Here is a 20483-nt window from a genome sequence, read left to right as displayed (position 1 = left end):
AGTATAGATACAAGTTTAACACCTTAATAAGAACCTAAGAAGTCTTTAAGCAAGTTGGAAGCAACACACAACAAGGATACAACACAACACACATGTCATGATCATTGCCATTCGACCAAAAATTTTGCAAGGTCATATTCTCGGGTGTTTCAACCTAAACTAGTTTAATTTAACATATTTTAGACACAATCCATATATGAAACATGTTTGTATGTATTCATGATTTTCTTATAATGAAATAACAAATTTAGTGAACAACTTTGCATTCATAATTCATATTAGTTTGCATACAAATTTCTTACATTCAAACATGTATAAATGGAAAAAATAAAGATACACCAATTTATATATAAGTTTTAGACATGTAACATATAAAAACAAATGTAACCTAATTAAATATACTACATTTTATAAACAATTCATTCACTAAAATATGTACAAATAAGCTTTGACCGAAATATTGATATTTTATGTTGATTTTTTTATAGATTTCATACATGAAAATTCTGAGAAAAACTCCAAGTAATATTCATATGAATTATATATAAATTAAATTATTCTTAAATTATTAAGAATTATATATATATATATACATATAATATTTGAAAACTATTAAAACTATTGAAATATTTTATTTTGTATAGATAATATTTTCATTTGAAATAAGAAAAGCAATCATTTAAGAGAGAAATTAGGGGTGATTGATATCTGGTAATAATCGATGTTTTATTTTAAGAGTATTTTTAAAAAAAAATAGAAAATTTGTTTTTCTCTATTTTTTTGTTTAAAAAATTATTATGACTTGCAATATCTAGAAGAATTGCGCCAGCAATAAACAATAACAAAGATTTTTTATAAATGTACCATATATAGTGAATGTCTACTTTACCATATATTATGTATATCTATTTATAAAAAATTTACAAACCCTAAGGTTAGTTTTCCCCTATAAATAAAGGGATTTTCCTTCATTGTAATTTATCCCTCAAGAGAAATAACAATTATTCTCTCTTCTCTCTCTACTCTTGTTTTTTATTATTTATTCTTTATTATTTTATAACACATTATCAGTACGAGACTCTGCCAAACAAGATGAGATTATAAATCTAAAGGTAATTTCAAGGTTAGTCATTCTTTATGTTAGCTATCTTTTGGTACTAATAATATAATTATTGTTGGATTTAAGGAAAAATAATTAATTTGAAACCATTATGTTTTAAATTTATTCCTCAAGAATAATATTATCAGAAGAAATGATAATATGTTGGGTTCAAGTCCCATCGATTTATGCCTAAGACGCCTTTATATGGAGAAGATGTTGAGTTTGAATCTCAATATATCATATTGATGATATTATGATGGCTAAGGCAAAATAATGGGTATTTGGTGAAAAGTGATGAAACATATCCCATTAAATATTCTCTATTCCTTGAATTGGATGTGGTAGTAATAAATCACATGTATGCCTTAATTTGCTTTTGTAGTAGCTATCATAATTTGATACGCTTAAGGTATGATTATATTTCATTCTTCCTAAGAATGAGAATTTCGATTATTATAAATACAGATCTATACCTTGGGGTGAATGTGACTGTATATATACTCAAACGTATTCTTTATTTTGAAGATATCACAATCAACCTCTAAAAGAGGTAGAATAATTGGAAGATTGAATATCTTCAAGTTACTGTGATAAGAAACACGAATGTGAAAATTTACCCAAGCATAATGAAATCACATGCCATAATAAACTGAGAGTTTATTGATTATTGATACGAAATTCACACTATAAAAAATGGGTCTAATTGTGGGGATTAAAAATCTGTCGCTAAAATTTATAAATTTATGGAGGTTTTAACCCCTGCTATCCATGGAAAAAAATAGCGGTGAGTATTGGCATAAAAAACACATTTCCTCTTTTTTTAATTGGCCAATAATTTCCCCTCAAAATATTTTCTCTCTCATTTTCCCCAAAACCCCTAAATCTATTGACAGCTTTTACCAAAATCTTATTCATTCCAGTGTGAGTGCATTTGCTGGAAGATCTCAAGTACAATTTGGTAAGTTAAGCTCCATTTTGTTTTGATTTTGGCGTGGTCATGACCTGTTATTTTGGATTCAACTTATAAACACTAACAATATAAGCGATTGATACTCTGACTGGCCATTGCTACTCTGGTCGGCTAGCTAAGTCACAATGCTACCCTCTGGTTTCTCTTTGTTTGTGGTTTAAAGATTTGTCCTTTCTAGTCCTTTATCACAAATTGCTTTTCTAGCGCCTTATTTGCAGAATATATTTTGATATAGAGTTTTTGAATCGAGATTATGGTGGAGTGTCAATAGTGTTAGCCATAATATTAAAAATGAATGGGTGAAAGTAATGTGTATTAACAGGAGCAAGATATGTGGAATGGAACAAAGATAGTTGTAATGAGGACTAAAGGTACTTATCCGGTTAGGTGTGTTTGGTATTAACTAAAGATTGATAATAGCCTTAGCAAATTGGATTATATTTTGATGATGTTATTGAGTATTAAGAGCTGATAATATAATCTAAGCACTGGTTGGAGCGAGGGATATGGAGTAAGAGTTGAAGTAGTTGTTAAAGAAAATGACTTGTATCTCATAAGTGAGGAAAAGTTTCATTTCCTCCTTTGTGGAAAACATTTTTTCTTGGAAAATATTTCTAGTAACCAAACACCAGAAAATAGCTTCTCGGATATGCTTCATCTTACTAAACACACCTCAAAAGGACAACCAGATAAGATAACTTTGTCATCAAAATTAGTTTCAGCAAGCATATCTTATGCTATTTTAGGCTTTATTTCAATATACTAAATGTATGCTTGTAAAAGTACACTGAGACTGTCTATGCTAGTCAGTGAATATATATCTGTGTTGAACATGAATACATAGTAATAACTTATGCAGTTATAAGACTAAGATGTAGACCACATGTTACACTCTTCTCTTTTAGTACTTACACAAGATTAAGCTTGTGAATAGAAGAAAAATAAGGAGTATTATGGTGTTGTCACAAATTCTAAGCACAAGATGTAAGAGTGTAGAATGTGATTGCCTCCAAGGTCTCAATAGAATGGTTAATACCTATAAACTGCTTGTTCCACAACCTTCAACAGTGACAGTTCCACTTGTGCCAGCTGCACCAGCCAAAAAATAGCTAGTACTTGAGGCATCTCCTTCCACATATGCTTTCCCAGGAGACCTGCGATATTCTTGTAACTGTTAGCTTCACATATCAGGGGAACCAAATTATCAAATACATTAACACAGTAAAACAGACTTGTACTTCTGACCTCATTTTAGAAAGAATCTATTCCAGCTACTAGTGTGCTCCACAAAGACACCAAATTGCTCCATCAACTTCAGTGTCATTTCAACATAAGGTACAAAAATCAGTTTGTCAATTATTTCAATATCCACATCTCTTAGAGCTAGCGAAGAAGTCGTAAGCAGTGCAGTCAGGTATTGGCTACTAATAGATCCAGAGAGCTTTAACTGAGAGCTAAGTTACTTGGACTCTTTAAAAATGTCTACGGGTATGTGCCGGATCCTAAAAAAATAGTGTATTTTTTAAGAATCCGACATGGGTGCAACAATATTTTTAAAGATTCCAAGTAACTTAGCCTGAGAGATAGAAAAGGGTATAACTTGACAAGAACTCAAAACTGGTTATCTTAAGTCAGAACAAATTTCACACATTAAGTCACTTAAGTATTTAGGTGTTTCTGTCAACCATATGAATGGTAAATTTCCCAATGATTTTCCTCATCTTTCTTGTCTTGATTTCTTAAATATCTCATTCAACAACTTCACTGGTCTAGTACCTCAAGATAAGTATGCAAAATTTGGCAACTCTTCTTTCATTCATGCTGGGAAGATCTATTACACACTACCCTCTCGGTATCTTATTGAGGGGTAAGGTCTCATACACACTACCCTCTCCGTATCTTCTTATTAAACAAATGATTAAATTTGCCCACAATAAACCTTTGGTAGCTGAGAAATGGCTTTAAGAAGTTAATTTGGAGTGTATCCATAGAAAAGATTTTTGGCATCTACTTTACTGCCTTATTCGACATTGTTATTTACTCTATAATTCAATCAAGGTGATTTTTATGCCCAGAAGCTTATGTTATTCGGATTGTCAAATATGTTGTTGGGTGTATGTCGGATTCGTCAAAAGATTAATAGTTTTTGAGAAACCGATACAGGTGTAGTGATATTTTTTAGAGTTCGAGCAACATAGTTGAAAACAACCTTTGAGTTTCACCTGTTAGCATACACGAACCTAACACCACACACTTATTGGGGTCATCGTAACATACTGTATTCATATAACAGTATTGATAGGTCTTCGACTTTTGAATTTGGATTTAGGCTCAAGTATCCACATAATAATCGAATAATTTCTTTTCCCGTACTAATAGAAGAGTAGATTAAGTATTCTAGATATTGTTCGTTGCTGATGAGTCTCTTGTTGTTCTTTGTAGAAAAACTGTGATGTGCTATATATATATTGTCAGCCGAAGTATTCTGATTATAGACTGCATGAGGATAAATTCTTATTTGCATGTTTTAATTAGCTTGGTACGTGGATCCTGAGATTTTTATGACATGGTAGTTACTAGGACTGATTTAAATTGGTCAACAGCACAAGCACTTGCTATAGAACTTGTTGAATTGGTATGTTCCAGGTGCAATATCCTTAAGTATGTACCAAATAGTGCTCTTTGGCTTCTCAGATTTCCAGTTGCAGCAGAGAAGAGGCTCTGCGTATGTAAGTATTTTCTTCCACTCAATGCATTTCTCTGATCTTCTCTTGTGTGACTTGTTAGTTTATATGAATTCTTGCTAATTCAGTTCGCTTATATAGATGTTGCTGTACAAGGCCTACAACCAAATCAAATTATCTTCACAGATGTTGCAATGAGACAAGAGCACATCAGGCGCAGCTCTTTGGCTGATCTTTTACTTAACATGTAAGAAGATTAAGAATTGACAGTTGTCTCTCTTTTTAACACATTAGTTTACCTTTTAAATAAAGTTATCTCTCTTCTCAGCTCCGTCTCTCTTCATCACAACCCTGCTCCCACCCCCAAACTCCCCCTCCTCTCTAATTGTGTTTGACTTAAAAGGACTATTTGGACCTGAAATATTGTTACTATTTCTGCATTTTTTCTTTTTAACTAAACCATTTTGTTATGTTCTCTTCGTATTCTAATTTCAATTTATGTTTCTTTAAAACCAAATGTGTATATTATAATAAGCATGGTTTTTCTCTAATCATTCTTATAATTAACTTTTCAGGTAAAATTGCATTTGCAAACTCACCATCAAAATATGGAAACAGTTCTCTCAATGTATAAAGATATCACAGTCAAGGTACTCATTTTGCCGACTTCTTCTAGAAAAGTTACTTAACCTTAAATTGCAGAATGAAATGGCTGGATATGGAATACTGTTGTAATTTACATAGCGAATGAAAGCCACAAATAAATTATTTCTTGGGATTTCTTGGAAGTTTTTCTTGTGTTGTTGTCTGGGTTGTTGTGTTCTGTATCCTTTATAGGTTGTAGTTGCTCTTTGATTCCATTGTGATGTATTTGGCTTGCTACTTGAAGATTAATTTTTCTTTTGTTTTGTTGTATGACGGGTCAAAAGAAATATTTTCCCGAGGCGGTAATGAGAACCTAAACTCAACTTTGACCCTTTTGGTTTCTGAACTTTGGAATAATACTTTTGCGCTTCTTCAATAAGATGAAAGCTTAAACAAGTGATTTAAATGTTCTTGGTGATTCTGGATATACCTTGAATAATAGTTTTATTTTGGAGTTTACTCTTTATATTTTTCAAAAATTGGAGGTAATAAGCTTGTAGCTCTTATATCTGATACTTCTCTAGTCCTGTTTCTGTTGATTTAATGGATTGTTTCACAATAGAATAGAATCAGACTATTAGCTAAATGTCATGAGTCTGAGGTTGCTCCTCTTTCATGGCAACACCAATATGGTTGGTTGGAATCTTGCCTGAGCTCTTTAGCATTGCATTGGTAAAACAACTATTTCATATTCTAGGTTGCCTTAAGATTTTAGCCAAAATAGTTGGTGATTATTTACAAGAGCTTTTATAGGGGAACAACCAGGCAAAGTCATTTATAAATAAAAGGAAATGCAACACCTTTCACAGTGGAGGTTTTTTTAGGGATAAACAAGATAAGAAAGCATTTCACACTTGCATCTTCTTCGCTTACTCTCTTATCTCTTTCATCTTAATATGCAAAACAGAGAACTATCTGGAATGAGTAGCTTGGCTTCTCATAAAAGAGTTCCAATAGACCATTGACCTGAAATCTTGAACTTCAGATTTTCTTGGTGTTGTTTTGAAGTTCCTTATGAATAATTATATTGTTTGCATAATATATTTATTCAGATTGCTAAGTCAGACTCGCTTAATGTCCTCTTTACTTATAGTAAAAGCAGTTTATCAATTGATTTTTACACTTTGCATTTTTATGTAGCTAAGTGATGCGACTAGTGGACCCATTTCGCCCATGGATGCAAGAAGATCACATGATGATAATGATCCTAATGACATTCTTTGATTTAGTTGTATTTGTATTGGATATTCAATTATGATGATGTAATTGTGTGGTTGGAATATATCTTAGAATATTGAAGCTTTTGTGTATAAATTTGATTTTGGAGTTTGAAGATACTAGTTAATGTTGAAAATTTGGAGTTTGAAGATGTTAATGTTGAAAATTTAATTTTGAATTTTAATGTTCAATATATTTTTGATATACTTGTCAATTACAATGTTTAATTACTCATGTTGTATGAATGATATATGAATTGAACAAATATTGGATTGTAGGTTATGTTTAAAGGAACAATTAAATTTGAGCTAAAATTAGAATCTATAATTAGTTATTGAAAATTGATGGGCTTACTAATTTTTTTTAAAAAAATTACGGAGGTTTTAAAACCCCCGCAATTTTTAAATAAAAATTTATTATAAAAAATAATTAAATTTAGAGTAATGGGGGTCGACCTCCGCAAAATAACTGCCGCAAATTAATTATGGGAGTCCAAAAAAAACTCCCGAAATTATTTGTGATGACTCATGTTATTGGGGTTTTGGGAACCGTCGGAATTACATTTTGCGGGGGTTTAAAATACCCGCAAATTGTAAAATTAACTCCCGTAATTTGACCCCTTTTTGTAGTGTCATGCAATAGTAAATCTGATGTTTACTAAAAATTTTTTGCACATGTTATGGTAACTTGGAGTTACAAATACAAATCATTTAATCTATTAACATAAACGATTTGCCATCGTGAAGATGTGCATATTGAGTATTAGACATATGTTGAAGAAATAAAAGATTCTTCAAGAATTATTTATGTTGCTTGTTCACATGATAAGTTGGTTGGACCAACTAATGTTGGGATTTGATCCCTCCAAATCTAAAAAGTATAAAAGGTGAATATGGGCCCGTTCACCAGTCATGTGATCTATTAAGATGCATCAATATAAGATTATCACATGTACATTCATTGTCAACCTGCAGTTTGACATTCATAAAGTTGCTTGCTCAATAAAATTGAGTTAAGAGCATAACTTTCAGATTTTGTAATTAAGACAATCTTGATGATGATGGTTTGGCATTAAATGTCTTCGATAAATAACTAAACCATTGCTAATGAGAACAAAACTTCATGTGTTGGTCTGAAATATTATGTATTACTAACAATAACACTTGTATGCATTAGACCAATAAATTGTAATTATTTCTTCTCTCTCAATTGGTTCAAGGTCAGGAACCAACTAGTCCATCTAATAGTTTTGATGTGCGGTATATAATTAATAATATACCATGATGCACAAAGATGGATTCCTCAATGAAGATAGAGGATAAATGTTAGTTTTCCTAACATAAGGGGGAGATTATAAGTAGCTATGAAATATGTTAGGAATTATCATCAGATCCTCATTCAAAAGATAATTCAAGTCAAATACTTGAAACATCCATTGACTTAAATTTAGTATCACATTTAAGTTACAAGTGCTCCTATTTTGCATTCTTAAAGGATAAAGTCTATGTATGCATGGAGTGTGTTAGACTAATCGATTCCCAATGAAATAATCCCTGAAAAAGATAAGGAGAAAATAATCATAATAAGAAGGCAATGTGCTCTTGAAGAGCCCATGACATAACACTTCATGAAACTTTATGAAAGGTTCAGGTACCTAAAAATAATAAAGTGATGAGATCTTAAAATATTATGTCACATTGCAAACCGATACAAAATGAGAAACCGTCAACGATATCTTTGATACAATATTGACGCAATATTGCAAAGGATTATGAGTATCTAAATTCTACGTTTATTTAAGCATGCTGACGTTGAAATATTTATCAAGTGACATGAAAGGATGCACTTGGTAAGTGTAAAACTTATTTGATTTGCAGTCCAGACACTTGAAGATGTCACATATGAAATGTTGAATATTGTCACTTGACAAAATTTAAATGAAAAGTTTCTAAGGATTCAAAATGTTTGAAGCATATAGAGGTTTCAGGGAAACTTATTTAGAATCCTTATATTGTATGAGCTTATAACTTGAAAATTATTGAAACTCTTGGAGAGTTTTCAAAAGCAATAGAATATTTGCTTAAATGAGAAACATACATAATTGAATAAGGATTCATTTCGACCTCAAGAAAAAAATGAAGAACTCCTTTATTATAAAGTACCATATCTTAGTGCAATTGGTGTACTAATGTATCTTGCAAATATTACAAGGCGCGACATAGCCTTTTTCGGTCAATTTGTTAGCAAGGTATAGTTTTACTCCTGCTAAGAGACATCGGAATGAGATCAAACATATAGACTTATTTTACTCTAAAGATTGTAGTCCCGATCTTGTTAGTTATGCTAATGTTAGGTACTTATCTGACCCGTATAAAGCTCGATCTCAAATAAGCTATATGTTCACATGTGGGAATACTGCTATATCTTGGAGATATACAAAGCAGTCTATCTAGCCTCTTCATTGAACCATGCTGAGATAATAGTTATTCATGAAGCAAGTCGAGAATGAGTATGGTTGAGATCTATGATACATCTCATACGAGAAAAATGGGGTGTGAAATGTGACAATGTACCCACAATTTTATATGGAGATAATGCAGTATGCATAACACAACTTAAGGGAGGATTCATAAAAGGAGATAGAATGAAACACATTTCATCAAAACTTTTATACATAGATGAGCTACAAAAAAATGCTGATATTAACGTGCAACAGATTCATTCAAGTGACAGTTAGACTGATTTATTCACCAAGCCTCTTTCAATTGCAACTTTTAAGAAGATGGTGCACAAGATTAGGATGCAAAGGTTCAAGGATGTTCTCATTAGAGGTAGTTAATATGCGTTGTACTCTTTTTTCCTTATGAGGTTTTGTCCCAATAGATTTTCCTTTTAAGGTTTTTAATGAGACAACTTATATGCGTATTGTTAGAGATGTGTATTATTTTTCCTTCACTAGATTTTTTTTCCACTGAATTTTTTTAGTAAGATTTTAACGAGATACATTATCTATCAATTAAACATTCAATGAGGAATACTATAAATGTATCATATATAGTGAATGTCTACTTTACTGATTAACTACTTTACCATATATTATATATGCTTATTTATGGAAAAGTTACAAACTCCAAAATTAGTTTTCTCTTATAAATAAAGGGTTTCATTGTAATTCATCCTTAGAAATAACAATTATTATCTCTTCTCTCTCTACTCGTGTTTTTTATACTTTATTATTTTATAACAAGATTGTATATTTTAATCTTTTTCTTGGATTGAAAAAAAATTAGTAGCAGGTTAATTTTCACGTGCATTAATATAACAGGTTGTGCAACATGTAGAATCTGACAAATATAAGACAAAAGGAGAAACACGTTTGGGATAAATTGGTCCGAAAGCGCGTTAGAGGGCATCATCATTATCATCTAGTATTCTTCTCCTCTTACGCACATCAAAAATCAACAATCCCCAATCTTTTCATAAACACGTTGATCCTTTGTCTGAATTCCCCCCTCAGATACTCTCCTACCCAATTTCCTCCGGCATAATCTTTATTTCCTTGCTGTAGGATTTCTAATTATAGCTTAATTAATTATCCTTTATTTATTATGCTATTCTCTTCCTCAATATATCTAAGCTTTGCTGTTAATTGTTCACGCTGTTGTACTTATTTACTAGAAAAATTGGGGGAAAGGGTCTTAAGTTTTAGGTCAAACAGCTTATAACTTACTTGGGTGGGTTTAATTCAGGCCTAATCTTTTTTCCTGTTGTAATTTTTTCAGATTTCAGCAAGTAAATTTTGGATTGATACCATTCTTCTGCTTTGATTGGAAGTTGTACTTGAATATGGGGATCTCTGATACGGTACCTTTTTCTACAGACGATTCTTCAATTTACTACCGACGACTCTTCAATTTATTTCTATGTGAAAGAGGAATTCATCTGGTAGTAATGATAAGTGGAGTTTATGCATTTACTCTATTTGTGATTTATGCTTTTACACATCTCTGCTTTCACCCTTTCTATACTTGATTTCATCTCCTCCTATTTGTGATCTGTTCAATTCTCTACTTAGTTCAATTGGCAATCACATGCTCTTTATCTATCTCCGTTTGAGCCTTTTCATTCTCCTCACTCATGTGTTTGTCTGACAAAGGACGGAGCAAGTGTTGCAAATTTGGAAAGTTAAGTGCTTTTATCTATTAATTGTTTTGCATTAGTTAATTTGATTATTGATTTATCCTCCCCAAGCCAGCTGAAAGACTATGAATGGTCTGGAATCTTCAGGTGACATTTACTGAAGTGGGGAACACGGTTATTGAGGATTTATGTAATCGGCCTTAACTTGTATGAGTCTGAGGCTGTAATAATTGTTACTCCCTCCGTCCCAAATTATGTATCGTTATTTGACCGGACACGATATTTAAGAAACAAGTATTGACTTTGTTAAAGTTACAAAATTATCCTTCTTAAAAAAATGAGTAATAATATTTAAAATTAAGTGGGACCACTTTTAATTGAAAAGACAAATAAAAAAGGAGTAATAGTATTTAAAATCAAGTGGGACAACTAAGGATAAAATTGTAATTGTGTCTTTTACCAAATAAGGAAATGCGACATTCTTTTTGGGACGGACCAAAGAGGAAATGATGACACATAATTTGGGACGGAGGGAGTATCATTTTATTTGCTGAAGTGGGGGACAAGGCCCTAATTTTAGCTTGTGAATTAAATTGATGTTATAGAACAGAAATGCCTAATTAAGCTTGAATCAGTCCCGTGTTTTTATTATGCTGGCTGTCATAACTCTTTTTAGTAGTCGTAGTTACCTAGAAAATTCTGTCAACCAGGATAATGATAGAATTAGAATTTGGAAAGTACGCATAGAAATTCTGAAGCTAACAAAGAATCAGAGAAAACAAAACAAAGATCAACCCAACCAAAGAATTATAGTCCCAACTTTATATTGTATGCCCAGTCTACCAATAAAAAGAAAACGTTGTACGCCCCGTCTTACAGGATTGTATGCCCACTTGTGTGCATAATGTTTGATATATTTATTAAACCATTAAATGAATGTGTTACATGCGTCGACTAGGAGAATATAAGATATACATTGCACGTACATTAAATTTGGTTTAGTAAATAAAAAGGGTTAACATGTATAGATTAGAACTTGTGGGTAAATTTTATAAAGGAGTCAAGTAACTTCCCATTTTGACGATACACAGGAAATAATGTAGCAAAACTCGGATCCCTTGAAGAATTAGTGTTTAGCCATTTCTTTACTGTGTAACCAAATGGCATTCACGCCCAAGTGTCTAATCAAGTGGCATTCATGCACAATGATGACTTCCAAGGGACTTTCAAGAATGATATGATTGTACGAGCAGTGATTGCCAATGACGAAAACACAACAATGATCTATCTACTTTGCATTAGAAAACTATAAACTGATAAGGAGCTTAGCATATGCTAATCAAAAGACAACAATATTAGTGGTGATCCCTGCGTAGTCAATTGTCAACTTCATGGAACACGCGTTCCAAGTTAATTAACAAATAGTCAGTAAGGTAAATCACATTTCCCTCAAATGTTAACTGAAAATCTTCAACAACAACATACCCAGTGTATTCCCACAAAGTGGGGTATGGAGAGGGTAGAGTGTACGCAATCCATAACACTACCTCAGGGGTGATGTAGAGAGACTGTTTCCAAGACACTCAACTCAAGACAAAAATAGTCCAGGAAAGACTTAATGTAAGAGCACAAAACAATAGGTAGTAATAAAATTAAAGATAGTAACATAAACAAGACTACCACAAAATAATACTACTATCGATTTACCCGAAACAATAAACGTCACCCATCAAAACTCCAAGAATAAGAAACTATATGTGAAGCACTGCGACTACTAGTACAGACCATAAAACAAAGCACTCCTACTTACTAATATGGATGCACTCCCTTCCGCTAACATTCTATCCTAATTAACATCCTCCACACCTTTCTATCTAGGGTCATGTCTTGGGTAAGTTGTAACTGCTCCGTGTCCTGTCTAATTACCTCCTCTAATATTTGTTCGGTCTACCTCTACCTCCCTTGAATCCATTCATAGCTGTGAGAAATATAAGAGAAATATTATTGAATGGTGTAACTACATGAGATCAATTCCCTCTATCATCATTTCTTTTGAATTTGACGTCAAAAGATCAGATTCTTCAACTTTTGTGCTCCTCTGTTTTTTGTTCTTCTAACTACTCCCGATTGCCCCATTCTTATCCACCCGCCTTAGGAGTTCAAGTGGTTCCTCTTCAAACCCCTGAAAATCTACCCCAAACATCTTATGGAATTTAAGCAAGTTTTGTTGAATCCATTCTGTAGCTTTCCTCTCCATTTCAATTAGAGCTTCTTGTTGCTATGTACAAAGAGGTTCAATCTCCTGTACATCCCATAATTCCTCAGAATTGACTATCCCCAACATTTCCTGTCTCAATTCGATGTCACCCGTGATGATCTCCCCCTGTTGTTTATATTCAATCTCTTTACTGTTGTCTACACACAGTTGCTGAAGTTCTTTTTCCCCTCCTCCTCCTTCAATTTGTAATTGTTCATCAATAGTGGTCATGGCAACTTTTTTTGTTTTCTAATTTCTTCACATGTGATAATCTGAAGAAAAATTTACCACAGTTTCGTCCACTATAACCTCCTGGAAGAAGTCTTCATTGGGTTGTGGGTTAAAATTATTAGTAATAATAATCTTTGCTTAATCCGGCCCAACAGGTTTTAAGTCCAATTTGTTTTTTAAATTGTGCACATGCCCATCACGTGCTTCTGCAGTTAATTTTAAAAAAACTCCAGTTGCCCCCACACTTGTCTCCCCTGTTCCATCACCATCAACATGTTCTGGAGTCTCGGATACAGAGGATGAGGTCTCTATTATCCGCTAGTTTTTCCTTTGGGTTTTCTCAACTTTTCCGATGACGGGTCCTTCTCTCTCCGGCGACAGCTCGAATCGTGTTTTCCTTTCTACCCATATCGGAATAATAAAGTTAACTCCATCTCTGGAGATGGTAACTTCTGTTGGCATGTTCCGACCATCCCCTCGAGTCTCGATCCTAGCCTATTTGAGGTGGTTTCTTAGTTTCATTTCCTCCTCCGTTGCCAACCACCCGCCGCAGAATTCTCCGATCTCACGGAAAGTCTCTTCCGTCTAGAGATGCATTAATAGACCCAAAGCCGTAATCCAGATGGATTTGGGTTTGTGAGTGATAGGCACACAACCTGCAGAAGGGTTTCACTACTCTAATTTGAGTCTGCTTTTCTTCCACTGTGGCATTCTCCCTGTAGAACTTGTTCCGTCATGTATCTATTTGGAAACTCAAAGAGGAAACAGTTGTCCAACATCTCATAGTATGACACAGGAAGTGGATTATTATGAAAGAATTTTTTATGTTGTAGTGTACATTATTTGAGAGGAAGTGGATTAGTATGAATTTTTTTTTTATGTTATAGTGTACATTATTTTTCCAGGTACGTAACCTTTTTTCCTGTATCAAGTCACGCTCTGCAAGTGATGCTGATGATTCTGCCCATAATGTCGAGTTTGCTGGTGGAAATGTATGCCTTGTTACTACAAAAGAAAGCTGGGATCAGAAGTTGGCAGAAGCAAATAAAGAGGGCAAAATTGTGAGAATCATTACTTCTCTCTTTCTAGCCATTTTATACATGTGTCTCTCTGTCATATGAGAATTTTTTTTATTAAATGGCCAAGCAAACACTAGAGGGAACTTGAATTATTGGAATTGCATCCCTTTTATTCCAAAAGTTGAAGAAACTTAAATTTTTACTTTTTGCTGGATTGCACAAGACACTTATATTTTTATGTAGACGTTTATTGGAAAAGTGTGGTTTTTTTCCATTGGTGATAAATTCAAAGCATTTGCTGCCAAACCCTGTCAACACGAGACAAGTGCGGGTGCGGGATTCGGCAACCCACATCGGATACTTTGACCAGAGGCCATGGAAAACTTTCGGGGGACAATGGAGATTTTGATTTCTCAAATTAAACGATTACATGTGCACCCCAAGGGTGTGACCTAGTGATCAATGAAGTGAGTTGAGCACCATGAGGTCTCGTGTTCAATTCCCAACAAGGACAAAACACTTAGTGATTCTTTCCATCTTATATAGCCTTGGTCGTCAGTGTTAACTGGTACGTATTGCTGGTGAGGTTGACAGGTATCCCATGGAATTAGTCGAGGTGTGCGCAAGCTGTTCTGGACACCACGGTTATCAAAAAAAGTAAAAGATAAAAACAAATTTAAGACATGGGAAATGACAGCTTCAATCTTTTTTAGCCTTTCTTCATGGTCCATATTTGCTATTTATATATGTTTTCTTTCTCATAGAAAAGAGGGATAATTTCTAAATTAATTATTTGTATGTTGAATTTTCGACAATTAATTTATTTTTTTTAATGCCATAAAAGAATAAATTCTACAACATACATGTAAGTTTTACACAAAACATCTCTCAAAATTTAGACTACTTGGAAACAGGTAGAAATGCAAGGTAAGGCTGCATACAATAAATCCTTGTGGTTGGGCCCTTCCTTGGACCCTGCGTATAGCATGAGCTTTAGTGCATTGGGCTTCCCTTTATTAGTTTTATAATTTTGATTTGTTTGCTGAATTCCAACACTCGTTTTCCTATCCAGATCCGTACCCTCAAATCTTAAAGTTTAGATTTTGCCGAATCTGACCTTCAGATCCGCGTCAGTGTTGGATACCTGCATCTGAGTTGGAGCAACTTAGTAGTCAGTCTAACCACCACCTTGTAAAGTTTAACTTTAAGTTTGGATGGCACATTCTTATCACACCAAACACTGAATGCGAGCTTCCATTTCATCCACTCCATCCCAATCGGTCTGTGACATCCTGGTCAATCTCCATTACCTTGGATTACTGACCTTAAATACTTGAAACTTCCTCTCTTAAGGATGACCCGTGTGCCAAACATCACGTACACATCCGCTTCATGAATCGCTGAATTTGCATTTCAAGTACTCAATTTTGGTCATGCTCACCTTGAAACCTTTTTGACTCTAGTATCTGTCTCTAAACCTCCGCCTTGCGTTAACTCCCTACTCAATAACTGTCAACTGGTAAGGATATGTTGAAGTTTGGGTCAGTAGATTTGACGTCAATCTTGAATGATTTATCAACTCGGTATGTAAAAGTTGGTGACTATGACCGAGGATATCCAATTAATGAAAAATTCTCAGTCTTGGAGTTGACAATTCAACACTATTAGCTAGGTTTCTAACTAATTACTTTCTCAGTCCACACAGACCGACTCAATAACTATCAGTTGCTAAGAATATGTTAAAAAGTTTGGTTTGGTAGATTTAAAGTCAGTCTTGAGGGATTTATCAGCTTGATATGTAAAACTTGGTGCTTTGCTGAGGATATGCAATTAAGGAAAAATTCTCAGTCTTGGGGTTGACTCCACGTACAGTCATCTTGGCCCGAACTTGTGATTACTAAAAGTATGGGGAAGCTTTCATTATATATACATTGGAGAGAACTTCGCAATCTTTCTCCACAGCCGCATGCCTCAGTTATTGCTTATGAAAGATACATGCGTCTTTTTTGTCTATATATATTCCTTGGACTGAGATCACTGTTATGAATTCTCTGTCACTCGTCTTTTCCCATAAATTTTCATGCTATGGAGAAATTGTCTATGCTAGGCTCAATCGAAGTTTTAGGGGACTGACTTGTAAAGAGACTTTAGGATGTGTTTTTATGTTTTGCTTTCTTGAAGGGAATGAATAACGACCATGTGGATCTTGCTTTCAGCACTGATATGAACGGTTGTTAGGCCTGCCATTTAATGAGTACACATTGTATTTTATTATACCCCTTCTTTTGTGTGTGTATTGTCTTTAGGTGGGTGTTTCTTGATGGCTTTGTGTGTAAAAATTTGGTTTGTTTTGCATTTCTTTTTTTAATAGTACTTTTCAATCATTCAAGAGCTTTTTTTTGGTTCAATAAGATGTTAATCACTGTCTAGCTAAATACTTTGAGAAATCTTTGGAGCTTCATGGGAATGGTTAATGTTTTGAGTCCTTTCCTCTCTACAGTATAACATATAACAGAAATACTGAAATAGGAGGTTAGCCATGCCAACTTGGGAATCTGATATTACGATGGGGTTTTTCCCCTTTAGATCCTTACAGGTACTATATTGTTTCCTCCCAGGACTATGTTTGGGTTTTATTAGGTAATGCAATAACATAGTGGTGGTTGCATGAAACTTTTGAATGTTTATTCCAGGAGGAGGATAGGTTGTCGTATTTACCATTAACTTGCCCTTATGCAGATCCGCAGTGATCCCTAACATTTTCACTAAGAACTTTCCAAAACTTGAACTACCACCAGTCTTACCAATGTCATATGCAAAATTACACCTGCTGCAGCAACATACCCAGTAATTCCACAAAATGGGGTCTAGGTAGGGTAAGTGTACGCAGTGCATACCACTACCTTAGAGGTGAGATAGAGAGGCTGTTTCTGTTGGATCCCCGGCTCAAGTCAAAACAAGCTAGAAAAGAGATAGCAAAGAAACAAGAAACAATAGGTATTAACACACCAAACTTGCACCTGCGTGAATGTAAATTAATCTTCAAGAAGGCCAGCCGCACCAACATTTAAGACACTTCTTATAAAAACAATATTCAAGGCAATTTAACTCTAATGCAAAAAACTCAAAAGTTTTCTTCTCATCACACTGTGCGCACACATGTGAAGAGAGAAGGATATGGACAGAAGGGTGCAGCGGTTTCCACATATGGATTCATCGCCTTTTGCTAGCTTTAAATTTTACATTTTTGATAGGGGGATGTGAAGGACTCGTATTAGAGTAGAAGGTTAGTCGAGTAGGAGCGTTATCGTGCACCACAATATGGTAGCTTAGGGTTTAGCCGTAGATATGTATCATTGTTGTTGATTATTGTGTTGCGGTTATCACACTATTTTGTGGCTGATTATTGGTTTTTTGTGGCTGATTAGTTGTCATATTTTCTTCATTATGTTCCTCTTCTTTGTACCTGCATTTGCTATACTTGAACCGAGGATCTTCCGGAAAAAATTTCTCTACCTCCCCGAGGTTGTGGTAAGGTCTGCTTACATTTACCCTCCTCAGACCTCACTTGTGAGATTTTACTGGGTATGTTGTTGTTGTTGCTGTCTTTGGCATTTTGGAACTTTCTTACACAAGTGAAAAGTTGGCAGGTTATTGCAAATTTCAGTGCTTCATGGTGTGGTCCATGTAGAATGATTGCTCCATTCTACTGTGAGCTATCTGAGAAATATCTTTCTCTGATGTTTCTAACAGTCGATGTTGATGAGCTTACGGTAAGTAGCAAAAATTTCAATTGAGAAATATCAGGTTCAATCCCATACCCTTTCTCCTCCTAACTATCTAGTTGTTTAGGTCTTACTGTTCTTTTTTTAAAAAAAATTCTAGAGTTCTTTTTCCTCGTGTAAAGAAAAAATATTTTCTACTCTAAAGGGTAATAAGTGGTAAAGTTGCTGCCGTGTGACCAGGAGGTCACGGGTTCAAGCCTTGGAAACAACCCCTTGCAGAAATGTAAGGTGGGGCTGCGTACAGTAAATCCTTGTAGTCGGACTCTTCTCCTAACTCTGCGCATAACGGTAGCTTAGTGCACCGGGCTGGTTTTTTTTTTTTTTTTTTTTTTTTTAAAAGAAAAATAATTTCTACTCTATTAAGACTGACTATTTTAAGTAATTTTTCTGGAGTCCCGGTGTCTTGAGATAAATGAAAAATATTTGAATTGAGTTATATGATACTAGCATTCGCACGATAAGAGTATTTGTCTCATGTTTTGTTGGATTGTTTCCTACAGTAATCTGAAGGCTTTGGCAGCTCAGGTTCATTGTTTGTTGTTTTTTATTTGGCTCAGGAATTCAGTTCATCCTGGGATATCAAAGCAACTCCAACCTTCTTTTTCCTCAAGGAAGGCGAGCAGATTGACAAACTTGTAGGAGCCAATAAACCAGAGCTGCAGAAGAAGATAACCGCAATTGCAGACACACAGGTTGCATGCGAGAAACAACCGCAGTAATTGCAGTTGGAGGTGGGAATTGTCTTAAAAATCCATGCTTTCCAGTTTTTGTCAAGAAATTCAGATCTCCATTAGGACTCCTTCCTTTCTTTGAGTTGTTGCCAATATGTTGTACAGTTGTACATTGAGCCACTACAAATTTTGGGATATCTCGTGTGTATGTAAAAGAACTGAAGGCAGTCCCCATCTTCAAAACCCCCAACCAAAAAAATAAAAACAGATCAAAAAACATAAAAAGAATGATGTGATTGGAATAAAATTAAGGCTTGGTTATCTCAATCGTTCTGATTTTGAAGTAGCATGAAGCTCTATGCAAAAAATCTTGTATAATATAATGTGATCCACTAGTGTATTTTTATCAATAGAAATTTCGAATTATTTCTTCACTGAAGATGTGGTGAACGACAGTAGCAGACTGGATGAGTGATGACAGATGTACCAAACGTGCTCCCATTCGTTGTCCAATTACAAACTCGTTGGAGCCACTTTATGAATTGATTATTTCATTCTTCCCAATTTGGCAAAAAGGAGCATCGGAGCAACTGCAAAGTTATTTTTGTGTGACTTATAAAGTATGGGTTTCTTGAGTGGTCAAATTAGTTACCGATGCTGGCGTCTAGGCAGGAAACTTAAATTATACCTTGAGCTGTGCCTTATTTTGGACCTTGGGAATGCTTGGTGTATCTGACTACTTTTTCTCTTTTATCACCTGACCCAAAATTAGAATTGTTTTGATGTAGTGCATGTCTAGACGGGTGTATTTTTTAGCAAATTCAATTTTGAGGAATCATTATAGTGACGCTATGTTTTAAGTTGATCGTTAATCTGCGACTTCTTTATCTGGACAAATGAGCAGCCGCGCCTGCTAAGGTCACATAGGCGTGTGATATCTATATATACTTGTCAAATACATAAAATAATATCTCCCGTAATTCGTAAAAGCAACTTTTGATTTGTTCTCTTAAATCACCATCAACAGTAACAGTCAATAAACATGAGGGGCTTTGTATAGGGGGTTGCGGGGGTGGGGAGTTTGGGGGGAGGGGGGAGGTAGTCGCAAGTAAGACATCTATGGTCAATCGAACAACATTTTCTTGATCATTTTGTGAAGGAAAAAAAACATTAAAATCATCCTAAACTATATCTGAAAAGTCGAAGATATACCTAAACTATTGAAGTGACCTAATACACACCTAAATTATATAAAAGTAATTTTTTTTACTCCCTAGAAAAAACTAACTGATGTGACAAAATAATTAATTGAAATAAAAATATTAATACACACCTAAATTATATAAAAATGAATTTTTTTACTCCCTAAAACTGATGTGACAAAAGAATTAATTGAAATAAAAATTAAGCGCGTTTAAATAAAAAATTTAAGCCAAAAAAAATAAATTTAAATTCCCCCACCCCACCCGCGCATCTACTTCACAACACCCACCCACCATCTCATAACACCATCAATTTTATTATCAAACCCATCACAAATCCTCCTCCTCCTCCTTCTTCTTCTTCCTCTTCTTCCTCCTCTTCTTCCTCTTCCTCTTCTTCCTCTTCTTCCCCTTCCTCCTCTTTCTCTTCCTCTTCCTCTTCTTCCTCTTCTTCCTCCTCTTCTTCCTCTTCCTCTTCCTCTTCCTCTTCCTCCTCTTCTTTCTCTTCCTCCTCCTCTTCCTCTTCCTTTTCCCCTTCTTCTTCTTCTTCTTCTTCTTC

The 20483-nt window shown here is 34.4% G+C and overlaps 2 protein-coding genes across 8 annotated transcripts; both read left to right on the top strand.

The window, feature by feature from the left end:
- The first annotated feature begins 1852 nt into the window (after positions 1-1852).
- Positions 1853-6810, top strand: LOC107842462. 5 transcript variants are annotated; one of them, XR_007044946.1, is made up of 6 exons: positions 1882-2060; positions 4515-4611; positions 4719-4801; positions 4898-5003; positions 5332-5406; positions 6542-6810. XR_007044946.1 is itself a non-coding variant. In XM_047396924.1 (5 exons), exons 1-4 carry the CDS (start codon positions 1871-1873, stop codon positions 5333-5335), a joined length of 426 nt encoding a protein of 141 aa, XP_047252880.1. In that variant the 5' UTR covers positions 1853-1870; the 3' UTR covers positions 5336-5406; positions 6542-6810. The 5 variants fall into 5 exon arrangements, 2 of the variants coding, with proteins under 2 accessions (XP_047252880.1, XP_047252879.1); XM_047396924.1 differs by lacking the exon at positions 4515-4611 and having other exon boundaries at positions 1853-2060; positions 4676-4801; XM_047396923.1 differs by lacking the exon at positions 4515-4611 and having other exon boundaries at positions 1853-2060; positions 4646-4801.
- Positions 6811-10041: 3231 nt separating this feature from the next.
- LOC107842461 (thioredoxin H9) lies at positions 10042-19049 on the top strand. 3 transcript variants are annotated; one of them, XM_016686314.2, is made up of 5 exons: positions 10042-10183; positions 10402-10483; positions 14153-14308; positions 17917-18039; positions 18609-19049. In XM_016686314.2, the coding sequence occupies exons 2-5, from the start codon at positions 10466-10468 to the stop codon at positions 18768-18770; spliced, it is 459 nt and encodes a 152-aa protein (XP_016541800.1). In that variant the 5' UTR covers positions 10042-10183; positions 10402-10465; the 3' UTR covers positions 18771-19049. The 3 variants fall into 3 exon arrangements, with proteins under 3 accessions (XP_016541800.1, XP_016541799.1, XP_016541801.1); XM_016686313.2 differs by lacking the exon at positions 10042-10183 and having other exon boundaries at positions 10438-10564; XM_016686315.2 differs by lacking the exons at positions 10042-10183; positions 17917-18039 and having other exon boundaries at positions 10438-10564.
- Positions 19050-20483: the final 1434 nt, after the last annotated feature.

The sequence above is a fragment of the Capsicum annuum genome, chromosome 9 (genome assembly GCF_002878395.1).
Source record: "Capsicum annuum cultivar UCD-10X-F1 chromosome 9, UCD10Xv1.1, whole genome shotgun sequence".
NCBI classification, from domain to species: Eukaryota; Viridiplantae; Streptophyta; class Magnoliopsida; order Solanales; family Solanaceae; genus Capsicum; species Capsicum annuum.
The sequence above is the reverse complement of the archived record's forward strand: the minus strand, read 5'-3'. Positions and strand labels throughout refer to the sequence as shown.